Raw genomic sequence first — 22853 nt, forward strand, 5'->3', positions numbered from 1 at the left:
TAATTTTGCAATTTTAACCATGATATTTTCTCTTAATATGGCAACGATTCAGCTCCATAGAATTGTTCATTATAGGTCATGAAAAACAACTGAATCAAGTTTCATATGGTAAATTTCAAAAGCATTTTGAAGAATTATATTTTTGTTATCTATCTACTATATTATCAGTGCTGGGTTTAGACCTGATGAGGCCCTTTGTTAAAGATACTTTCCCACAAAAGTATTCACCGGGTGGTTATTTCCAATAAAAGTACAGTAAACCTCGCTTAAGTCAGATTCGTAGAAGTCGGATCTTCGCTCAACATGGATACTATAGTTTGGACCCTTTATTCCTGCACGTTTTTCTTATTAAATTTCTGCGTGTAAGTCGGATCTTCGCTCAATTCGGATCAAAATGTTCGGTCCATTCGATCTAATTCCGGCTTTTTCCTTCGCCTAAGTCACATCGGCAGTATGTTCACAACATGCTGTTAAAAATATGCCCCCCTCTGCCAAACGGCCTGGCTAACTCCATTGGAATCCAAATACAGGGCAGCGCACAAATTTGCGCAACTTGGCCATATAAAACGAAGCGAAATTGGAATTTTTGAAAAAATTTGATTGTAATTGGGCTAGGCAAAGCAATAATTGACTGAAGCTTCTCATAGTCCGGCCGCAGGTCGTCAAACCTGGAAATATAGTCCACCTAATGTTTTTTGATGGATTATATATCTTCAGTATGTGTAGATTCAGAATCCGGATGATGCCACCCTGGCACCCTTGGGGAAATTTAAATATTCAAGATGGCCACCATGAGGCAATTTCTGGTTATTTAGTGGGGTAAAATATGTGGCAGATTCTCTCAGACTTCAGTTTGAAGATGTTTTCTATAAGAATTCGATCCACTGAATCCAATGAGCTTGGGTATTCCTCCTAAAAATGACGGCTAATTCCACTAGGGTGTCAAATTCAAAATGGTGGCTTATTTTGGCAAGGTCTTCAGCTAACTTGGATCTTTGCGTAACTCAGATAAATTTGGTCAGTCCATTTAGATCCGACTTACGCGAAGTTTACTGCATGTCAATTTTGGTATGGAAAGTAGAGACACCCAATATTACAAGAAAAATACTGGATTCCTTGAAAAACACCCACAAGGACAAAAATGAAATGGTATCACTAATTGACAGCCAGAGGATTAAGGGCTGAGTGATGTCAAAGGGGATAATCCGAGAATATTTTAGACAAGATCGTCTTTTATATGCAATGGATTCTCCTCCGGCTCAGCACCCGTTGCTAGTTCCCGCGACCACCAAGTCATGTGACACAAACATGACTTCTTTTTATAGATTTTTTTATAGGACATAATTCAGGAAGTTACGGTCAGATATGCGCGAATATCGAAAGGAAATGAGATCTTTGGGTTATAAACTTACATTTCCAATTAAGACAAAATCGGATAAAAATTGTGACCCCTATAGGGTCCACAACCTTGATGTACCATATTTTTACACTATTTGAGAATGAGGGGCCGCCATTTTGTCAGTCAGTTTTGGGCCGGTTTTCTCGAAATTCGAACTTAGCCGTCCTTAGGGTGTAATGGTGATATACTAAAACAATTTTTTAAATCGGATAAAAATTATGACCTCTATAGGGTCCACAAGCTAAAAACGTGATTTTTCGTACAATCAGGGGCCATAATTCAGGAAGTTACAGTCCGATATGCGCGACCATCGAAAGGAACCGAGATCTTTGGGTTATTAACTTACATTTCAAGTTTCATCAAAATCGGATCAAAATTGTGACCTCTAGAGTGTCCACAAGCTAAAAACGCGATTTTTCGGACAATCTGGGGCCATAATCCATGAAGTTATGGTCCGATACATGCCAATATCGAAATGAACCGAGATCTTAAGGTGATAAAGCTATATTTCAAGTTTCGTTGAAATCAGATAAAAATTGTGACCTGTAGAGTGTCCACAAACAAATTGTGTACGGATGTCCGGACGAACAAACAGGGACGACGACAATATACGTCCACATGAAAATGTGGGCATATAAAAACTGTTCGGTACCTATTATAGTGGTCCAGTCTTCACTAGGTATGACAACAAAAAATTCAACTATCCCATATGGCTTAAATTCTGTTATTTCTGGATAGGGTTGTCCAACAGCTTTACAATGACACCAAAATGTGCTTGAGAGTAGTTGAGAGGCCCTATAATTATGGAGTTATGCCAAATTAATTGTCGCTAATTAACGCCCTTTTTGTCTGAAGAACAAAGAAGGAAAAGTGAAGCCATTGCGCGCAGTCACTAGCAGTAAAATTTCACTAACTTTCTTACATTGGGGTCACGGCGAAAAGCTAGCCTTTTATTTACGTAAATAAGCTCATTTGAAGCCGCAGTTTCGTACCAATCAACAATACGACGAGGAAGAAAAGCTGCTATGCAAATCACACTGGGATATCTGAAGCGTGACTTGCGACAACAAAATTACGTCAGCGGTTCACCACTTCACTGGCGTACCTAATACCTATCTTCACTATTTGTGATATAATTACTTATTTCAATACAAACTGTAATGATATGTGTTGACAATTGTGCGTTTGAACCTATTTGAACTTGCGTAAGGAGTCTTAGACTGTATCAATTGTAGCGTTAAACACAGTTTAACGATACATTTAATTGTTGCTACTCGTCTGCTGTGGCTGTAGCAAGACAGACGGAAGACATCAGTAGTGGAAGTGGAACCATTTCTAATTTTACACCAAGCATTATTGGTTGATGAAATCCTTATTTATCTAAAAAGGATACTGTTAATATAACTCTCAATGGATGATGCCATGACTAATTAAAATATAACTGCTTTGTTACGTATCGGCTTCGATCTGTGTTACGAGCCACTTTAGCTTTTCTCTTCGTCTGTGGACGAGCTATTACTAAAAATGTGAAACCACTTTTAAGTTAAAGTTTTATCCTAAATATACTTTAATAATTCTATAAAATCTTACAGATCAATTTTTAAAATCAAATAATGTTCATATCACAGTTATAAAAGAAGTAGAAGACCATTTTATACTGTAATAAATATTTGTTTAATGTAGTCTCCCGGGGTTAAAGAAAGATGGCGGCGCCCACTGATGTGTGTGTGTGTTGGTGAAGAATAGTTGGTAACTGGCCTGGGTTATTTGATGGAGAAATTATTTTTTTAATGTGAAACATATATTTACTGTTTATTTGGCATTCCAAGATCTAGTTATTGGTATTCAGGATAAGAAGTTTCGTAACTTCAAGAGAACAAGAGAACTTTTACATGCCGTTTCGTACCTTCGTTCGTTAATTTCAATTATATTTATTGTCAATAATCACAACCAGAGGCGGATCCAAGGGGGGGGGGGGGGGGGCAGTGCCCATTTTTACTGCTGAATGTGCCTTTTCTTAGACCCAAATATGTCCGTTCTCAACCCGTTGCAGGGATCCCAAATGACTCAAACCATCGACTCAAAAACACCAGTCTGGTCTAATCAATGCTTCCATTTTCAAACGAATTCTTGTTGTTTAGCTGACGGTGCCCTAATCCTATAGAGTGACTATAGACAGACATCAATGCTAGCATCTTATGGAATCGGGGCGTATACACTCATGCCCATCACCGACGCGCATGAGTGCAACTTGAAGTCTTGATGTAGCATTGTTTCATGTGTGGACAGTACACAGTACAAGTTACAAGGCTTTAAATAGTGAAGTGACTAGGGAATAGATTCTTCTTTTTTCCCATCATAATGCCTCGCTCGCCTTGACAATTTTCAACTCACATGTTCAACTGGCTTTTTTGCTCTATTTTAATGCTCTTTTTCAACGATTTCAGAACGTTAACTTAGACGAAAATATCAGCCAAATAGCTTTTGGAATGGCTACAGATGCAAGTAAATGACGAATAATTTTCTTGCAGGGACCCCCCCCCCCCAAAAAAAACCCCAACCCTCTCAGGGGCGTGCCACGTCTCCGCGATCAGTGCCCTCATTTTGCAGCGCCCCCCCCCCTTTTCAAAATTCCTAGATCCGCCCCCGACAACTCATTGTCAATAAACACAACTCACCCAACAGAATGGGCTCTAGAATCAATACCAGATTAAATTATTTTTCAATCGCTTTTTAATTGCTTTAACAATCGCCAATCAATTATCGTCAAGAATCACAACTCACTCGACAGAATGGGTTCAGTAATCAACACCAGATTAATAACAACAAAAGGCTTGAAAAGGCAGGTACACTGTAACCCAGGTATCATTTAATCTTGTGTATTGAATTAGCACTAATTTCTTTCACATTCTTTTAATATCCAATCTTTGTTTAAAATTTCATAAAAACTGTTTAAAATCACCATAAATCATTTAATTTGTACTTTTTTGATAATGAGAGTCAATTTAAGTGTTTAATTTCTCAACTACTGTTAAAAGATGAACAACCCAATTGATTAATGATGTATAACAGTGATGGGATTTTGCCAGTATATTCTGGACTTGTCCAAATCTTTTTTACAAACGCCCAAAATTGTCCGGGAATATCAAGACATAGTGAATAATATTCAAAATTCCGAAATTAATATAGTTTACTGAGTGTATAACTACCACTCAACCCGATTATCGTCGACAATACGCTGGATTGATTAGGTAATTAAGTGATCAACGTATTTATCGTGTTTAACGTCTATAAACCTACCTTGATTAACTACTTAATCTGCCTTGATTGACTGGCTTAATCCTTTGTCGGACAATTCATCAATCTAATCTTAAACAGAAGGCATTGTTTCCTCTTTGTCAGACTATTCATCAATCCAATAACTGTGATTATAATTTTAATCTTCATGTTAACCTGGTGGTTTCTGCATTGTTGGACATTTTAATCGCATTGATGTGAGCTGACAATATGTATAAACTAGTCATAGATGTGACATATTGTAAGAGTATACAACGCCCAGATCAATAGACAGTCATTATAATTCGTCTGCGATATCACTTCGGTTGAAGCGAGCGTTAAATAAAAGCTATTTCATACACACACATATCCGAAAAATACTAGACATTGCTAACTTTGTTTCTGATCGCACGCGATTACAGCACTCGGCAAACCTCGGCAGATTCCGTTACTCTACATTTAGCTTCGGCTGTATGACGTCAAGTGATATGTACCTTCGAACTTGCCAGTTTTAGAAAGAAGTTGTCAAAATGGCGTCGTTTGCAACGTGTTTAAAATTTTCAGAGCAAAGTTGTCCTTGTTTGAAGAAAATCTGATTAAACTTGAAAGAAAAACAGCTTCAGACGGTTAAAGTACGATAACTGAACCGGTATTAGAAATCTCGCGAGACGCCTGAAATTATGAAATGAATACGTGACAAAATACACGCGTCTAATGTCGAAGAAAAGATTCTATTTTGATAGCATATTCTCGGATTTATGATCATATTTTGAATGGAGTTTATGTTTTTAAATAAAGAAATAAGTAATTTAGGCAATGTTGATGAATATGTCGATTGGAATAGTGTAAGTACTTAATTGTTTTAAACGATAGCGTGCTAGAGTAGAATGCGATTATTTAGCGGATGGTGTCACTCGCTCGTTGTGGTAGAGCGACGGTTATTGCCCAAAAAATTTCGGGATATCATTTTCTTACCCTCTGTAGATAAGTCGTAACGGAGTATAAGACGAATGCCAGACTTCTGCTGAAAAATGTAGTGACTTATGACCCGAAAAATACGGTAATTTTGGAGGAATTTGAAACAGTAAGGATCGGCAGTAGTCTTCACGCTTTCAATTCTATCGTATTACGACATCACATAATTTTGTAGGAATATTACTGACATAAATTTGAATACCATACAGGAATTAAATATGAAAAATAACGAGGTGCACCTATTTTTATACGCCCACATTTTCATGTGGACGTATATTGTCGTCGCCCCTGTCCGTCCGTCCACAATTTGTTTGTGGACACTCTACAGGTCACAATTCTTACCCAATTTTGACGAAACTTGAAATATAGGTCTATCTCCAAAAGATCTCGGCTGCTTTCGATAATGGCATGTATCGGATCGAAACTTTGTGGATCATGGCCCCTGTTTGTACGAAAAATCACGTTTTTAGCTTGTGGACACTATAGAGGTCACAATTTTTATCCGATTTTGTTGAAACTTGAAATGTAAGCTGATAACCCAAAGATCTCGGTTCCTTTCGATATTCGCGCATATATCGGACCGTAACTTTCTGAATTATGGCCCCTGATTGTACGAAAAATCGCGTTTTTAGCTTGTGGACCCTATAGAGGTCATAATTTTTATCTGATTTAAAAATCTGTATTATTATATCACTGTTACACCCTAAGGATGGCTGAGTTCGAATTTCGTGAAAATCGGCCCAAAATTGACAGACAAAATGGCCACCGTTCATTCTCAAATAGCGTGAAAATATGGTATATCAAGGTTGTGGACCCTATAGATGTCACAATCTTTATCCGATTTTGTTGAAACTTGAAATGTAAGTTGATAACCCAAAGATCTCGGTTCCTTTCGATATTCACGCCTATCGGACCGTAACTTCCTGAAATATGGCCTCTGATTGTACGAAAAATCGCGTTTTTAGCTAGTGTACCCTATATAGGTCATAATTATTATCGGATTTAAAAAAACGTATTATTATATCATCGCTACACCCTTTGGATGGTTGAGTTCGAATTTCATGAAAATTGGCCCAAAATTGACAGACAAACATGGCTGTCGTTTGTTCTCAAATAGCGTAAAAATATGGTATATCAAGGTTATGGACCCTATAGAGGTCACAATTTTTATCCGATTTTGTTGAAACTTGAAATGTAAGTTTATAACCCAAAAATCTCAGTTCCTTTCGTTATTCGCGCATATCGAACCGTAACTTCCTGAATTATGGCCCCTGATTGTACGTAAAATCACGTTTTTAGCTTGTGGGCCCTATAGAGGTCATAATTTTTATCCGATTTAAAAAAACGTATTATAATATCACTGTTACACCCTCAGGACGGCTGAGTTCGAATTTCGTGAAAATTGACCCAAAACTGCCAGACAAAATGGCCGCCCTTCGTTCTCAAATAGCGTAAAAATATGGTATATCAATGTTATGGACCCTATAGAGGTCACAATTTTAATCCGCTTTTGTTGAAACTTGAAATGTAAGTTTATAACCCAAAGAACTCGGTTCCTTTCGATATTCGCGCATATCGGACCGCAACTTCCTGAATTATGGCCCCTGATTGTACGAAAAATCGCGTTTTTAGCTTGTGGACCCTATAGAGGTCATAATTTTTATCCGATTTAAAAAACTGTATTATTATATCACCGTTACACCCTAAAAACGGCTGAGTTCGAATTTCGTGAAAATCGGCCCAAAATTGACAGACAAAATGGCCGCTGTTTGTTCTCAAATAGCGTAAAAATATGGTATATCAAGGTTGTGGACCCTATAGAGGTCACAATTTTTATCCGATTTTGTTGAAACTTCAAATGTAATTTTATAACCCAAAGATCTCGGTTCCTTTCGATATTCGCGCATATCGGACCGTAACATCCTGAATTATGGCCCCTGATTGTAGGAAAAATCACTTTCTTTTTAGATTGTTCTTTATCCATCTCTCGAAAATGTGGGCGTATCTTGCCTGGCAGCTGCTGGTTTATTAGGGACGAATTTGAATATTTTGTTTACACGTGATTTTTGTGTGTGGTCTAAAAACTGCCATCTTAAATAACGATAAGAGTTATGTCCCTTTATTTTCGGTAAAAATGTCCCGACAAGAAAAATTTTGAAATCCCATCACTGATGTATAATGATTAATTTTTGAACAGCGGTCAGGAAATTAAATACTTGTAAATTGAACACTCATTATCAAAATTAATCAGTCAGCACAAGTACAAATTAGATGATTTTGGGTGATTTTAAACGATTTTTACGAATTTTTACAACAAAGATTTGATATTAAACGAATGTGAAAGAAATTAGTGCTAGATACACAAGATTAAATTATACCTGGGTTACAGTGGCAGTGTTTGGGGGTTTTTTTGTCAATCGTTTATTTTCCTATATGTTTATTTCAACTTATCTTTAATTTATTTCAACAACATATTTAAAAATGTATAAAGTTAGTGTTGCATCCATTTTCATAAAATTCGAGTATCAGTTGGATATTATTAAATCGTCATGTTTCACCTTTATTTCAACAGCGTGTAGGAAAAGGTACGAATCAATCTGAGGTACGAAGCGAGGTAGGAATGAACTAAGTACGAAACAGCCAGGTAACGAAACAGCCTGCACCTGTTGACGAGTTATTTACCTTAGACATAAAATTGATTGATCATTTTGATGAAAATAAATGCCCTCGAAGTGTCTATTTTGAAATCATTATGCCTTCTATTTTTCACCATAATTCTTCTCAGTTTGCCAAATGGAACCTTTTGTTGCCACATCTGACATAAATTTATAATAACCCTACACTAGCCTATTTTTTTCATGTTTTTGAATCACAAAACTCCACTTGATGCATGCGTACATACATCATGCTACATATTAAATCTGGGAGTAGTGTCTACCATAGGTAGTTTAGCTCTGAATGATAGTCTTCTTACACTCGACCGTACAGGTCAAGTCAAGGAGACTTGTGTTCAGAGTTGAAACTACATGTAGTAGGCTACCTACGCAATATGTTTCCCACATTGTGTATTGTGACATCCTATTCTATAAAACTATAGATTATGAGATGTCATCAAGGTTCATAAATTGCTTTTTATTTTAATAATATACCAAACACTTGTACATGTATTGTATATTATATAATTCCAAGACTGCGACGAATAAACTTCTTACTCAAGTACCGGTAGTAGTAATGGGTGGAAGAATCCCTGGAGCAGTGCAGGGCCTGATTCCTAGAAATTCTTAAGCACGTTCTTGTGCTTAGATTTTAAGTAGACTTTGCATTTAAATAAACTTAAAATCCTTAAGATCGTTCTTTTGCTTAGATTTTAAGTAGACTTCAGTGTAAGCACAAGTAGGCCTACATTATTATGTGTTCCAAGATAAAACTTAAGCACAACTTCATTCTTAAACATTGTCAATCTAAGAACAAGTCCCAAGCAAGGTATACGGTTTGCTTACCAACCTTAGGTCTGTTTCTGCTTCAAACAAGATGGCTGACCGCAAAGTTATTTAACGGCATTTCCTACATCTTTTGATATCAAAGAGACAATTGAAAGACAGAGAAAATCCTTTAGAAACATATTCTCGAGAAAAGGGCTATAGAAAATTTCGCTTCTAGTACATGTACTACTCAGTCAGAAACCATTTATTTACCAATTAGTAAACAACACAAACACACAGGCCACTTTAAGATCAGGCGCTCTCACAATTATTCAGTTTGTTTGCATGTGCTTGCATTATTTTTAGCTTGTGGCACATTTTATATGTGTATAGGGGACATGTCAAATGCATCTAAACTGACCATTTGCAGCCGACCAATTTATGACGTAATTCGCATACCAATATTGTTTTTATGACGTTAGAGAGCATCGTAATCTCGGTTTACCAGTCACAATGTGCTTAGACTCATACTTGACTTGTGCTTACGTAAGAACGGTTTTGAGAATTTTCTAGAGACAGTATTTTATAAAGTTTCTTACGTAAGAAAAAGTGAAGCATGACTTTGTTTTTACTTTAAGAATTTCTAGGCCCTTGTCAGCGTGCATCTCAGTGATACAGTTGGGGCGAAAAGGAGGCAGTCCTTTTTAAAAAATAATCCCAAAATATAATTCCCCCAGCAATACACTTGACAAGACTGTACGAAAGTAGAAGTTTTTATTCAAGGACGTGTTTCAGGTTGGAAAAGGGCTCCCAAACGAAACGCATCCCGGAATAAAAACTTCTACTTTCGTACAGTCTTGTCAAGTGTATTACTGGGGAATCATATTTTAGGATTATTGTATATTATAATGAACTGTTTATGTGTCTTGTTGTAGATCTGAATGTTGAGTGGAATGGTGAAATTTTATAACCAGTAGGTTTGAGAATCAGTGATTCATTGATTTACATTATTTAACAGATAAACATAATGGCAGCTGCCTCACTGAGCCAACTAATGAAAAGTTTAGCAAGGCTAAGCTTACTTAATCATGCTAAATCAAGACAAAGGTAAGCATACCTTTTAACTATACAAGCCTTTCTTTAGTTAACAGTGCAGTACAGCATACATATTTTGGGCAGATCTACCACAATATTTGTACATTGCAAAGTCATGAATTTTATATGCCCACAATATGGGTTTATATCCCAAAGATCTCGGTTCCTTTCGATATTGGCATGTATCAGACTGTAACTTCATGGATTATGGCCCCTGCTGATTGTACGAAAAATCATGTTTTTAGCTTATGGACACTCTGTAATCACAATGGCTCTGTAATCATGCTCTCTTGAATTCACGCAATGGGGTGTTTTCAGTGTTGAGGTGCATTTTCAACAGAACTTAAAAAAAGCCACATTTTATACCCCATGTCTGCATCATAAAATCATGATATTCCCATCCTGAAAATTGAATGTTTTGTGTTTAAGAAAACTGATCTGTAGTGTGTTTAAGCTAGCATGAAAACATCGTTCTCATATCTTTTTGGGACACAATTACTCTCTTCCTAATTGAGCTAGAATGTTCAAACTTGATGTAGGTGTTTATTAGGTCTATGCCTTGATGGAGTTCGAAGATGATCTTTTTCGGCTTAGGGTAAGCAGAGATAAGCAATTTGATTGGTTGATGCTTTGGGACAGAGCTAATCGATTTCATTTGTCGATGGGTTGGGACAAGATAATCTTGATCTATCTGATAGAGAGTGATGAAACTTAGTGAAAAAAATAAATGTGCGTTTTATTAATAATAATATGTGTCATCTATTTATTTTGCAATTTCGGCAGGGGACATCAAGCCTCACTGTTGGCTTTTTTTTTTTAGTTTCCACACTAGTAGTATTGTAGATGGTAAAGCAAAGTTTATTAAACTGGGTATAAATGTAGATAGATATACATTAAGACCTATACATTTACCTAAATCTGGAGGACGAGGTCATGATGGTAAGGCTCATATTTCTTTAATTTAATATCCAAATGATGATCTGCGACATTATTTTCAAAAGTAGATGCAAGTATGACCATCCATCTTTAAATGCAATAATAATAAAAACTTTATTTAATGAGGCAACGTATTTAGTTTGCAAAAAAAACCCTAATCTTCCATAGGTCCCTCCTAAATTACAAAGACATATATACATGTAATATCAGGATAAATTTAAAATCATTAGAAATGCAATAGCATTTTAAAGTGGGAAGTTTGATAAGTCACTCCCAAACTACAAAACATATACATTATACAAGTAGAATATAGGAAGAACACTATAATTACACACAAAATAAAATAGAATGCAGTTGCAAGTTAAAAATAATAAGTATGTCATCAGTTGAATATTATGGTTCCTACAGTGTGCAAAATAGATGAGTTTTCAGTTTAATCTTAAAATTTTCAACATTTTTACACATCTTTATATCAAAAGGCAGATTGTTCCATAAAAGACATGCAGAATAATGAAAAATACGTTTCATGGATTCCGTTTTGCATTTTTGAAGAAAAAGAGATTTACTGGTCTGTGAACGGAGCAAGATATCCGTTTTGGAAACAAGAGATTTTTCAACAAAATGGAAATTTAGATAAAGTGGAGTATTAAATGTAATAATTTTGAATGATAAGACAATTTTATTGTAAAGAATCCTCTGTGTAAGGGTAAGCCAACCGAGTTTAGTAAATAAAGAGGTGGACGGAGTTTCAATCGGTGCATCAAGAATAGCTCTTGCTGCCCTCTTTTGTAATTTTAAAAGAATGTCTAATCTACTTTTGGTAGCATTTCCCCAAATAATAGAGCAATAATCAAATATTGGTAGTATGTAACTGTTATAAAACAAAATTCTTGTCTCGTAAGGTAAATGATCTTTTATCTTATTTAGGAGAAATATTTTTGATGCAAGTTTTTTAGACATATCTGCTATCTGTGCTTCCCAATTAAGGTCTTGGTCAATTTGAATTCCAAGTAATTTTGCGGTAGTAACCGTCTCAATTTTCTCACCATGGAGTGATAAAGTTAGGTTTTTCTGATTTCTTTTGTGTTTTGTTGAAATCAGCATTGATTTTGTTTTCGAAGGATTGATTACCATCCCATTGTTTTCACACCATTCAGCAACCAAATAGAGATCATTTTGGAGATTTTTGGCGATGGATAAAATATCTTTGTGTGAACAATGCAGGGTACTGTCATCAGCAAACAAATCTATCTGACTTGATTCAATATTGAGTGGGAGATCATTTATAAAAATTAGGAATAGGAGAGGACCCAGGATCGAACCTTGTGGAACCCCGCATTTGACTGTAGTAATTGAGGAGGTAATTGATCCTAAACATACTTTTTGCTTCCGTGAGTCAAGATATGATTCAATCAAAATTTGTGAATTATTATCAAATCGATAAAGATGTAGTTTTTCAATAATAAGCTTATGATCAATGAGATCAAATGCTTTGCTAAAATCAAGATACACTATACCACTCATCGCACCATTATCGATAGCATCAAGCCAATTATCTGTCATTCGGATCAGTGCAGTAGCACATGAATGATTTGATCTAAATCCAGATTGGTAAGCATAAAGAACATTGAAGGTTTCCAAATAAGTTTGAATTTGAGTGCTCAAGTGCCTTTCGAATATTTTTGAAATTGTGGGGAGAATTGAGATTGGCCTATAATTGTTCGGATCATCTTTAGCTCCCTTCTTATGTATAGGAATAATTTTAGCCAGTTTAAGGGCACTGGGGAACATGTTTTGAGAAATACAAAGATTAATGATATATGTCAAACTGCTACAAATTGTATTCGCAGACAATTTTAAAATTTTGGGTCCAATACCATCACACCCAATGGCTTTGTTACTATTTAAACTCAATAAATGTTTTAATACCTCTGTGGTAGTAATACAATTAATAGAAAAGTTGTTTTTTGGGGGAATCTTATCATTTACGTAATCTGATATCTTTCGTTTGCACTCTTGAGAAAGTGGTGTATAGGGGGGCTTAATGTCATCAGTTAAATTAGTGAAGTAATCATTCATCAATTAGCAATAGCATTTAGATCATTAACTGTTGTTTTTCCATATTTAATACTATTGGGATAAGGGCAATTATTGGTTTTATTTTGTATGTCACTAAAATATCTCCATATGTTTTTAGATTGCTCTTCATTTTCGATAGAGTCCTTGATAAAGTTTTTTTTGGCTTTATTAATGAGATTTTTGGTTTTATTTCTCCATATTCTATAGTCGTCACACCTCTTGGAGGCTTTAAAGAAGTCCCTGAACTTTCGGGCTTTATTTATTTCCTCATTAAACCACTTCGGTTGATAGTATCTTTTTACTCTTTTTCGCTTTTGCGGAGCATGGCAGTCTAAAACACCTATAAAAAGGTTATACCAAGTATCAAGGGCAGAATTTGGGTCATCAATTGACTCGACTAGTTCAAATGGAATTTTAGCAAGATCATTAATAAAATTAGAATCATCAAAGTTTTTGTAATTTCTGTATAGAATTTCCAAGTGGTTGTGTTTTGTGATTTTTCTCTTGCAGTTTCCAATGATAAAAATAATCGGAAAATGGTCACTAATACCATATTGAGGAACTTTAATTTCAACAATATTATACGGTGTGTTTGTATATAGATGGTCAATGACAGTAGAAGAATTTTTAAAACAGCGTGTAGGGGCAGTAATTAATTGATGTAATCCCTGCATATTGATTATGTTTTTCCATCGTTTTGGAACAGTAGTTGAATAATCTATATTAAAATCTCCTATTACATAAATAGATTGACCAGTATTTATGGAATTTAAACTAGTTTCAAAATCATCAAACCAACCTGTACACGAAGAAGGTGGTCTATATACAAGACATAATAAAAATGATTTTTCATATTCTGGATGGAGTTCAATCCAAATGGATTCGATATTTTGATGTTCATAATCAAGTTTTCTTGAATATTTTAGATCTGAATTTACATATAAGATAAGGCCTCCGCCACTTTTGCTCAGTCGATCTTTTCTGATCAGATCATAACCAAAGATATTAATAAATTTATCGTCAATTTCAGAATGTAAAAACGTTTCAGAAAAGCCCATGACATTAAAATTTTCATTATCTTGCAAAATTAAATCCCTTACTTCATCAATTTTACCGAAAAGTCTATTTATATTTAAATGACCTATTTTAAAACCTTTACGTTTGGTTGAAAATAAAGTGGAAACAGAGGGATAATTGATGGATTGTAATGAATCGAGGGTTACATCAGAGTCAATAAACTGACTGCTGAGGTCGCCTTTATGCATCGTTGGATCATTACTTTTATGATCTTCAAAAATCAGACTATTATTATCAGTACCAACAGGATTATCGAAGGAAGTTTCAGTATCATTAGTTGTGCTATTACTTGAAAGAGTTACATTAGTGAAACAGTGGAAGTTATCAATCAATGGTTCAATAGAATAATCAAAAATATTAGTGGTGTTGGTCATATATTGCATAAAATTATTATAATCAATTAAATCAGAATCATACGTAGATTTTCCGGCTTCAAAAACATTGCCTTTATCCTAGTACCTATCTGTACAATATTGCCTATGAAATGCTTTACAATAATTCGCTTTATGACCCTCAATATTACACCGGTAACATGTAACCTTGGTACCAATTTTACACGTGTCTTTTGTATGACCCGAAATACCACAGAAGAAACAGGGTTTAATGAAACTATTGTTAATGTCTAGTCTTTCCTTGATAATGTCTACATATTCTTCATAAATATGTAGTAGTGCAGATGTACCTCTGTCAGACAAGTGAATATTGTCTTTCCAAATATGTCTGTAGTCAGATTTTATTGAATCAAACACTCGAATTAGATTTACTGTTATAAAATTGAATGTTATGATCGATATTTTGTCCTGCCTGGTCATGTCTTGGTGTAGCCTCACAGATGAAAATATGTGCATTTGGCCTTTTCTTTCTAATAGTGTCCACTGTTCTTTTCAGGTCATATGTAATATCAGATAAGGACCGTAGCTCTGATACGTCATTCCCTCCAGCCTGAATGATAATTTTGTCATACATGCTGAGATCCATGCGCTGTAGATTTTTGACAATGTTGAAAATCTTGGCACCATTAATTGACAGCACTTTAACATTTGATTTTAGCCCATTTAATTTAACTCTTTGTAAAATGGAACTGCCGATAAGAAGAATGTTTTTCTGGGATTGGGTTTCATTTGACAATTTATCTCCAATTACAATCGGTGGTTCTTTGGGTTTACTGGTGTCAATGACCTTTAGTCCATCCTGTCTCTCTTCAGTTAAGGTTCTAGTTGTTAGTGGCGTATCTGTACTGGCACGTGTCTTTGATGTTGATGGGGTAGTGTGGGTGGTAGTTTCTGTTGTAACATTCTTATCATCGTGGGAATGGAGATTTATAATGGATACATTGTTGTCTGAAGTATTATCTCTTGTACTAACCGGTTTGTCTTCACTAGTATTTTGTTGTTGATTTACTGCTGGTGTCTCATTTGATATGATTTTGATAGTGTCTGTGTTGATTTCCTGACTGGTTAGCATTACCGGGTCTGTTTGAGTTGCACTGTCAACGTAACTGATTTTATGGTTGAGGGCCTCTTGAAGTTGAAACACTTGGCTATCAAGATCTCTTATTTTCTCAAACAGGCAGTCTAGGTCAGAGTTTGTTACATGTACATTTTGTGATTGATAAGGTGTAGAATAAATTGGAGGAATGAAATCAAGTGAACTATTTTCCACAGGGAGTGGTATGATTACATTTCTAGATGTACTATGGCTGTATTCAGAATTAACATCAAATAAATCTACTATATCTTCCTTTGAGGTATTTTCAATACTGTTCACATCTCCTGCGAATTTATCCAGAAGATTTGGAAAAACAGATGTAATCCATGCTATGCAGGCCCCTCCTTGAATATGTACCATATCCGTTGTTGGGTATAGATAAATCTTGAGTTTTTTGCCACCCATTTCAGTAGTTAGAACAAAACCATGATGAGATTTTGGAAAACTGTCTTTCGAATAGTGTAAATGCAACAGTTTTTCCATTATGTTAAAATATGAGTGTTGAATAAATTGTACTGTAACACTGCAGCATTTATCTGTGTAGTGACTAAGTGTGAAATACTCATTGTTATTGACATCAATTGGTGTTGGTTCACAATTTGAACTTACTTGAGAGGATTGGTTTTCAAATGAATTTACTTCCATCTTCGTATATTTTAAGTATATTTTGTATATTATTCACATAAATTAGCAGATTGTAATATCCATATAAACGAAGCAATAGCTTACCGTATTTTATTATCCATATAGTATTAAGTATTCACGGCTCTATTTAAGAATTGTCACTATATTTTTGAATCCAAAATTCTAAAATTAAGATTAAGGTAATCCACAGAATTTCACGAAAATCCAAATAAACATGTATAATAATCTTATCTTAACATTACAAGAAGGAATGGCACTTTGTTGGTTAGTATTTTTGAAGTACAGCACAATTTCTCCAGAGCTATTTTATTCCTGGCTGGTACTGGCGGCCATTTTATGTCAATATAGTTTTTATACGCCCACATTTTCATGTGGACCTATTATGCCGTCGCCCCTGTCCGTCTAGAGGTTACAATTCTTATCCGATTTTGACGAAACTTGAAATATAGGTTTATCTCCAAAAGATCTCGGCTGCTTTCGATATTGGCATTTTTGAAACTTCATGGATTATGGCCCCTGTTTGTACCAAAAATCACGTTTTTAGCTTGTGGACCCTATAGAGGTCACAATTTTGATCCGATTTTGTTGAAACTTGAAATGTAAGTTTATAACCCAAAGATCTCTGTTCCTTTTGATATTCGCACATATTGGACCGTAACATCCTGAATTATGGCCCCTGATTGTACGAAAAATCACGTTTTTAGCTTGTGGACCCTATAGAAGTCATAATTTTTATCCGATTTAAAAAAACGTTCTATTATATCACCGTTACACCCTAAGGATGACTGAGTTCGAATTTCGTGAAAATCGGCCCAAAATTGACAGACAAAATGGCCGCCGTTCGTTCCCAAATAGCGTAAGAATATGGTATATCAAGGTTGTGGACCCTATAGGGGTCACAATTTTTATCCGATTTTGTTGAAACTTGAAATGTAAGTTTATAACCCAAAGATCTCGGTTCCTTTCGATATTCGTGCATATCGGACCGTAACTTCCTGAATTATGACCCCTGATTGTACGAAAAATCACGTTTTTAGCTTGTGGACCCTATAGAAGTCATAATTTTTATCCAATTTAAAAAACCGTTCTATTATATCACCATTACACCCTAAGGATGACTGAGTTTGAATTTCGTGAAAATCGGCCCAAAATTGACAGACAAAATGGCCACCGTTCGTTCTCAAATAGCGTAAAAATATGGTATATCAAGGTTGTGGACCCTATAGAGGTCACAATTTTTATCCGATTTTGTTGAAACTTGAAATGTAAGTTTATACCCAAAGATCTTGGTTCCTTTCGATATTCGTGCATATCGTACCGTAACTTCCTGAATTATGGCCCCTGATAGTACGAAAAATCGTGTTTTTAGCTTGTGGACCCTATAGAGGTCATTATTTTTATCCGATTTAAAAAAACGTATTATTATATCACCATACACCCTAAGGACAGCTGAGGTCGAATTTCGTGACAATATAGGTGTATCCCCAAAAGATCTCAGCTGCTTTCGATATTGGCATGTATCGGATCAAAACTTCATGGATTATGGCCCCTGTTTGTACGAAAAATCACGTTTTTAGCTTGTGGACCCTATAGAGGTCACAATTTTGATCCGATTTTGTTGAAACTTGAAATGTAAGTTTATAACCCAAAGATCTCTATCCTCTCGAAAATGTGGGCGTATCCTGCCTGGCAGCTGCTGGTTTAGTTCTTTCCCGTCATTTTCATTTCATTTTCTCATCCGTCCCATTTTTAAACAGCTTGATCCATTTTTCTGAAACTTCTGGAACGGGAAGTCATTCCGTTTACAGCAATCCAAGTCTATGTTATTTCCCTTTAGTTTTCAGATTATTTTTTTCCCGGGTGCAATGTTTCTCACTATGTTTAGACTTGTAACTTTGGGAGTTTTTCACTGATTTTGATAATTATTTTTTTTTTCTTCTTTTTTCTTTTAAGATACATGTACTTGATATAATCCATGTCATATGACGATGAATATGGAAGCTTTTATATCTGCATGGGACAGTAGCAGAGGTCCTGTGTACACATTGGCATGCACGTAAAAGATCCCTTGGCAGTTAGAATTCGATATAAGAGTAGGTTGTAGCGCCGCTGCCCGGGCAAAATTTCCCTCATAGCACACTGTATGGCGTATGCCCGATTTCATTAACCCAGTTTACGAGCAGAACAGCAGGACGTTAAACCCCATTTCATTTCATTATCTGTTTAGGTTAAGCAGAGATAAGTAATTTGATTGGTTGATGCTTTGGGACACGATAAATTTGGTTTTAATTAAGTGAGAGTGATGAGACTTAGTGTATAGCTTTATTATATCAATACCTTGACTAATGAACATTTTCTGCTGAGGGTAAGCAGAGCGATAAGCAATTTGATTGGTCGAGACTTTGGAACACAATTACTGTCCTATCTAATTGAGGTATAATGTTTAAACTTGGTGTAGGCATTCATTAGGTGAATCCCTTGATGGAGTTCGATGATGAACATTGTCTGCTTACAGTAGGCAGAGATAAGCAATCTGATTGGTTGATGCTTTAGGGGCACGATAACTTTGGTTATATTGAAGTGAGAGCGACAAAACTCTGAATATAGATTCATTATATCATTACCTTGACTAAGTTAGATTGTGCAAATTTTCTGCCTGGGCTAAGGGGAGCGATAAGCAATTTGATTGGTCAAGACTTTGGAACATAAAAAATCTGCTTTTAATTGAGGGAGAATGTTTAAAGGGCCAATCCCGATAATATTTTTGCGAATAAAACTGCTTAATTTTGTGTTAAAATCCCTTAAAATCGTCTACCTTAGAGTTGAGCAACTAACTCAATATACAATGTATGTGATACGTTTTCAAATAACTTAAACCTGCCAGTCTTCATTTGTAAATGGAGACCGGCGTCCCAAGCTGTATTATGCGGTGTCTGGATAAAACCAGACATTTTATATAAATAATGTGTAGGTGAAATTTACCTTTCGTTATCAAGTACAGTACGTAGGTCATGCACTGTACAGACCTCTAAAGGAACGGGAATCGATTATCAGGTCACCCATCGAAAAAAATTGACCCGAAATCTTAAAAGAGTTACGTGTCCGGATAAGCAGTTTTGACGTTCACGTCCAAACAACTTAAAATTTTGAGCTAAAAATTTCAGACATGGTAAATACGCCATTCCTTTATATTTTGGCGTTTAAATTTCATACGTACTCGGACTTTTATTTTTGAGACTCCTTTCAAATCGGGATAGTCCTTTTAAACCTGATGTAGATGTTCATTAAGTGAATGTCTTAACTGATTTCAATGATTAACATTTCAAGCTAAAGCTAAGCAGAGCTAATCAATTTCATTGGTCGATGCTTTGGGACAAGATAATCTTGATTCTATCTCATAGAGAGTGATGAAACTTAGTGTGTAGTTTGATTGCTCGATACTTTTGAAAAAAATAAATGTCCGATTAATTAATATGTGTCATCTATTTATTTTGGGATTTCGACGGGGGACATCAGCCTCACTGTTGGCTTGTTTATTTTTGTTTTTGTTCATTGTACAGTGGTTTGCTAACTGTGTATTCTTTGTTTAAAAAGGTCGCATTCAAACACATGGTGTAGGAGGTGGACATAGACAGTGTTATCGTATGGTTGACTTTAAACGTATTGGTCCTAAAACTGGAGAACCATTAGTAGAAAGAGTATTAGCTGTTCGTTATGATCCGTGTAGAAGTGCTGATATAGCGGTAGTGGCAGGAGGAGAAAAAGCTAGATATATTGTAGCTTCAGAAAACATGAAAGCTGGAGATTTAATTAAAAGTTCTGGAGAACTGAAAAAGATAACAGGTACCTAGAGTTTATAGCCCAAATTGGATGTAAATATGTGATGCGCTGTGTAATTGTCCCCCACCTTTCGAAGAAAGCAGGGGACTATTAAAATGGGTTCGTCTGTCTGTCCGTCACACTTTTTGGGACACAATAACTCTCCTTCTATTTGAGCTAGAATGTTCAAACTTGGTGTAGGTGTTTATTAGGTCAATACCTTGATGGAGTTCGAAGATGAGCATTTTCTGTTTAGGTTAGGAGGATCATGGTGGCTTAGTGGGTAAGACGCTGGTGAGAGTGAGGACACTTGGTGTATAGTTTTATCACATCAATACCTTGACTAAGTTTGATAGTGAGCACTTTCTGCTCAGAGTAAGCAGAGCGAGAAGCAATTTGATTGGCCGAGACTTTGGAACCCTTTACTCTCCTTCTAATTGAGGTAGAATGTTCAAACTTGGTGTAGGCGTTCATTAGGTGAATGCCTTGATCTAGTTCGATGATAAACAATGTCTGCGTATTGTAAACAGAGATAAGCAATCTGATTGGTTGATGCTTTGGGGCACAAGAACTTTAGTTATAATTAAGTGAGAGTGATGAAACTCTGAGTATAGATTCATTATATCATTACCTTGACTAAGTTCGATGATGAGAATTTTCTGCTTAGGCTAAGGAGAGATAAGCCATTTGATTGGTAAAGACTTTGGAACATTAACAACTCTGCTTTTAATTGAGGTAGAATGTTTAAACTTGATATAGATGTTTATTAATTAGCCGAATGTCTTGTCTGTGTTCAATGATTAACATTTCGAGCTAAAGCTAAGCGGAGCTAAACAATTTCATTGGTCAGTGCTTTAGGACAAGATAACTTTGATAGGGAGTGATGAAACTTAGTGTATAGTTGATAATCAGTTTGCTTGCTTGATACTTTTAAAAAAAAATAAATGTGCGATAAATTAAAATGTGTCATCTACTTATTTTGGGATTTCGGCAGGGGACATCAGCCTCACTGTTGGCTTGTTATATCTGGAGATGTGTAGATTCTTCTGTGCAATGTTTCCTCAAGTTGAAATATACTTCCTGGTTCCTTCTAACCTAGCCAACAAGAGTATTATGTGAAACTATATTTAATGGTTGCTTCATATTACTTGTATAGTACTAAATTATTATAATGGTATATCTTACATAGTATAAATTTATGTTTTTTTCTGTTTTACTGGTATGTTATAGATGTCAGACACTGTAATGACATAGTATCTCCTTACATAATATGGGTAGTGACAATTGACATTGTTTAAAATATGGGTTTATTGGACTGAAATGCTTATGAATTTTGACCTATAATGATAAACATTGCTTTTGTTTTATGTTACAGTGAAAGCTATAGAAGGTGATAGCTATCCTTTAGGATCTTTACCCTTAGGAACTTTAGTACATAATATAGAAATATATCCTGAAACTGGTGGTCGAGTGGCCAGGGCTGCAGGTACTTGTGGACAACTTATAAAGAAAATTGGTGATCGCTGTATTATAAGAATGCCATCTAAGCGTGAGATGAATGTTTCTGAAGAATGCACAGCAACTGTTGGTAGAGTTTCTAATATTGATCATAATAAACAACACATAGGATCAGCATCACGTGCTAGATGGTTTGGTATCAGACCAGACAGTGGATGGAAGCAAAAGAAAACAGGTTATAACGGACGAAAAATAAAACCAGTTAAACCAGTTGTTATTCATAAAGCTTCTAAAGCACCTGCAAGTGCTATATATAAAGATACTGTATAGTTAATTTAATAAAGATAAGATTTTAGTATTTATCATACAGTTCTTTGTGGTCTTATATATGTGACTCATTTGACTCAGGAGTAAGAGAAGATTGAACAATCCTAAAAACAAGTCTTAAAACATTCCTTTGAAAAGCATGGCCTGTACCAGCCACATCTTGTCAAATTAAACCATACCATTTGTGCCATAATTAGTAGACTTGAATTCCTAAAAGATGATGTTGAGCAATAATTTTTTTTTTCAAGGAAATTGACAAAACTTTCAGTTTCCATCATAAATATAGACAAGACTTTTATCTACACCTCAGGCCTATAAGCATAGCAATTTTCCATTTTATACTGCATCTTCTGAAAATGTAAATTGGGAAAGTTAGTCTCGAAGACTCAGACTATTAGTATCAATATGACTAAATGTTGCGATATGCACATTGCTAGGTGTATTCTGGTGGCTCAAGGGGGAGAATTTATGTGACAAATTTTTCTAGAGCAGTCTTGATTCTGGTTGGTAATCAGGTGTTTGAGGAGGATTTTTTTTCGAGAATTGGGTGGAAATGTGTTAAATGTAGAAATAAATGATGGTCATCTTTATGGATTAGTAAAACATTAATTTTAAATCAGATAAAAATTATGACCTCTATAGGGTCCACAAGTTAAAAACGCGATTTTCCGTACAATCTGGCCCTGAGTTCACAAAGCATTCTCAGACTTAAACATACATTATGCAAGAGCTAAATCTGTCTATTGCAGGTCTTTCTTTAGGCTTGAAATGTTATCTAAATTATTGATTAGACATTAATTAACTTATCCAGACCATAATCTACTCTAGATGGCATCGCTAGCCTGCGATCTAAAGTG

At 35.4% G+C, this 22853-nt stretch overlaps 1 protein-coding gene and 1 long non-coding RNA gene across 4 annotated transcripts in view; one reads left to right on the plus strand and one right to left on the minus strand.

The window, feature by feature from the left end:
* LOC126828415 (uncharacterized) overlaps positions 1-2924 on the minus strand; it is a 42235-nt gene extending 39311 nt beyond the window's left edge. The window contains exon 1 of the long non-coding RNA XR_007683034.2: positions 2793-2924. This is a non-coding gene — a long non-coding RNA (uncharacterized LOC126828415). The remainder of the gene's footprint in view (positions 1-2792) is intronic.
* Positions 2925-3053: 129 nt separating this feature from the next.
* LOC126828404 (39S ribosomal protein L2, mitochondrial) lies at positions 3054-22038 on the plus strand. 3 transcript variants are annotated; one of them, XM_050558195.2, is made up of 5 exons: positions 3054-3148; positions 10008-10179; positions 10988-11106; positions 19987-20235; positions 21587-22038. In XM_050558195.2, the coding sequence occupies exons 2-5, from the start codon at positions 10100-10102 to the stop codon at positions 21997-21999; spliced, it is 861 nt and encodes a 286-aa protein (XP_050414152.1). In that variant the 5' UTR covers positions 3054-3148; positions 10008-10099; the 3' UTR covers positions 22000-22038. The 3 variants fall into 3 exon arrangements, with proteins under 3 accessions (XP_050414152.1, XP_050414153.1, XP_050414155.1); XM_050558196.2 differs by having other exon boundaries at positions 3137-3161; XM_050558198.2 differs by lacking the exon at positions 3054-3148 and adding an exon at positions 4029-4241.
* Positions 22039-22853: the final 815 nt, after the last annotated feature.

Source organism: Patella vulgata, chromosome 7 (assembly GCF_932274485.2).
Source record: "Patella vulgata chromosome 7, xgPatVulg1.2, whole genome shotgun sequence".
NCBI lineage: Eukaryota > Metazoa > Mollusca > Gastropoda > Patellidae > Patella > Patella vulgata.

Bases quoted from the DNA above. Each gene is read 5' to 3' on its own strand.
- LOC126828404 (XM_050558195.2), top strand. From the start codon at position 10,100: ATGGCAGCTGCCTCACTGAGCCAACTAATGAAAAGTTTAGCAAGGCTA. The intron at 11,107-19,986 runs GTAAGGCTCATA...TTGTTTAAAAAG, and splicing joins TGGAGGACGAGGTCATGATG to GTCGCATTCAAACACATGGT. The intron at 20,236-21,586 runs GTACCTAGAGTT...TTTATGTTACAG, and splicing joins AGAACTGAAAAAGATAACAG to TGAAAGCTATAGAAGGTGAT.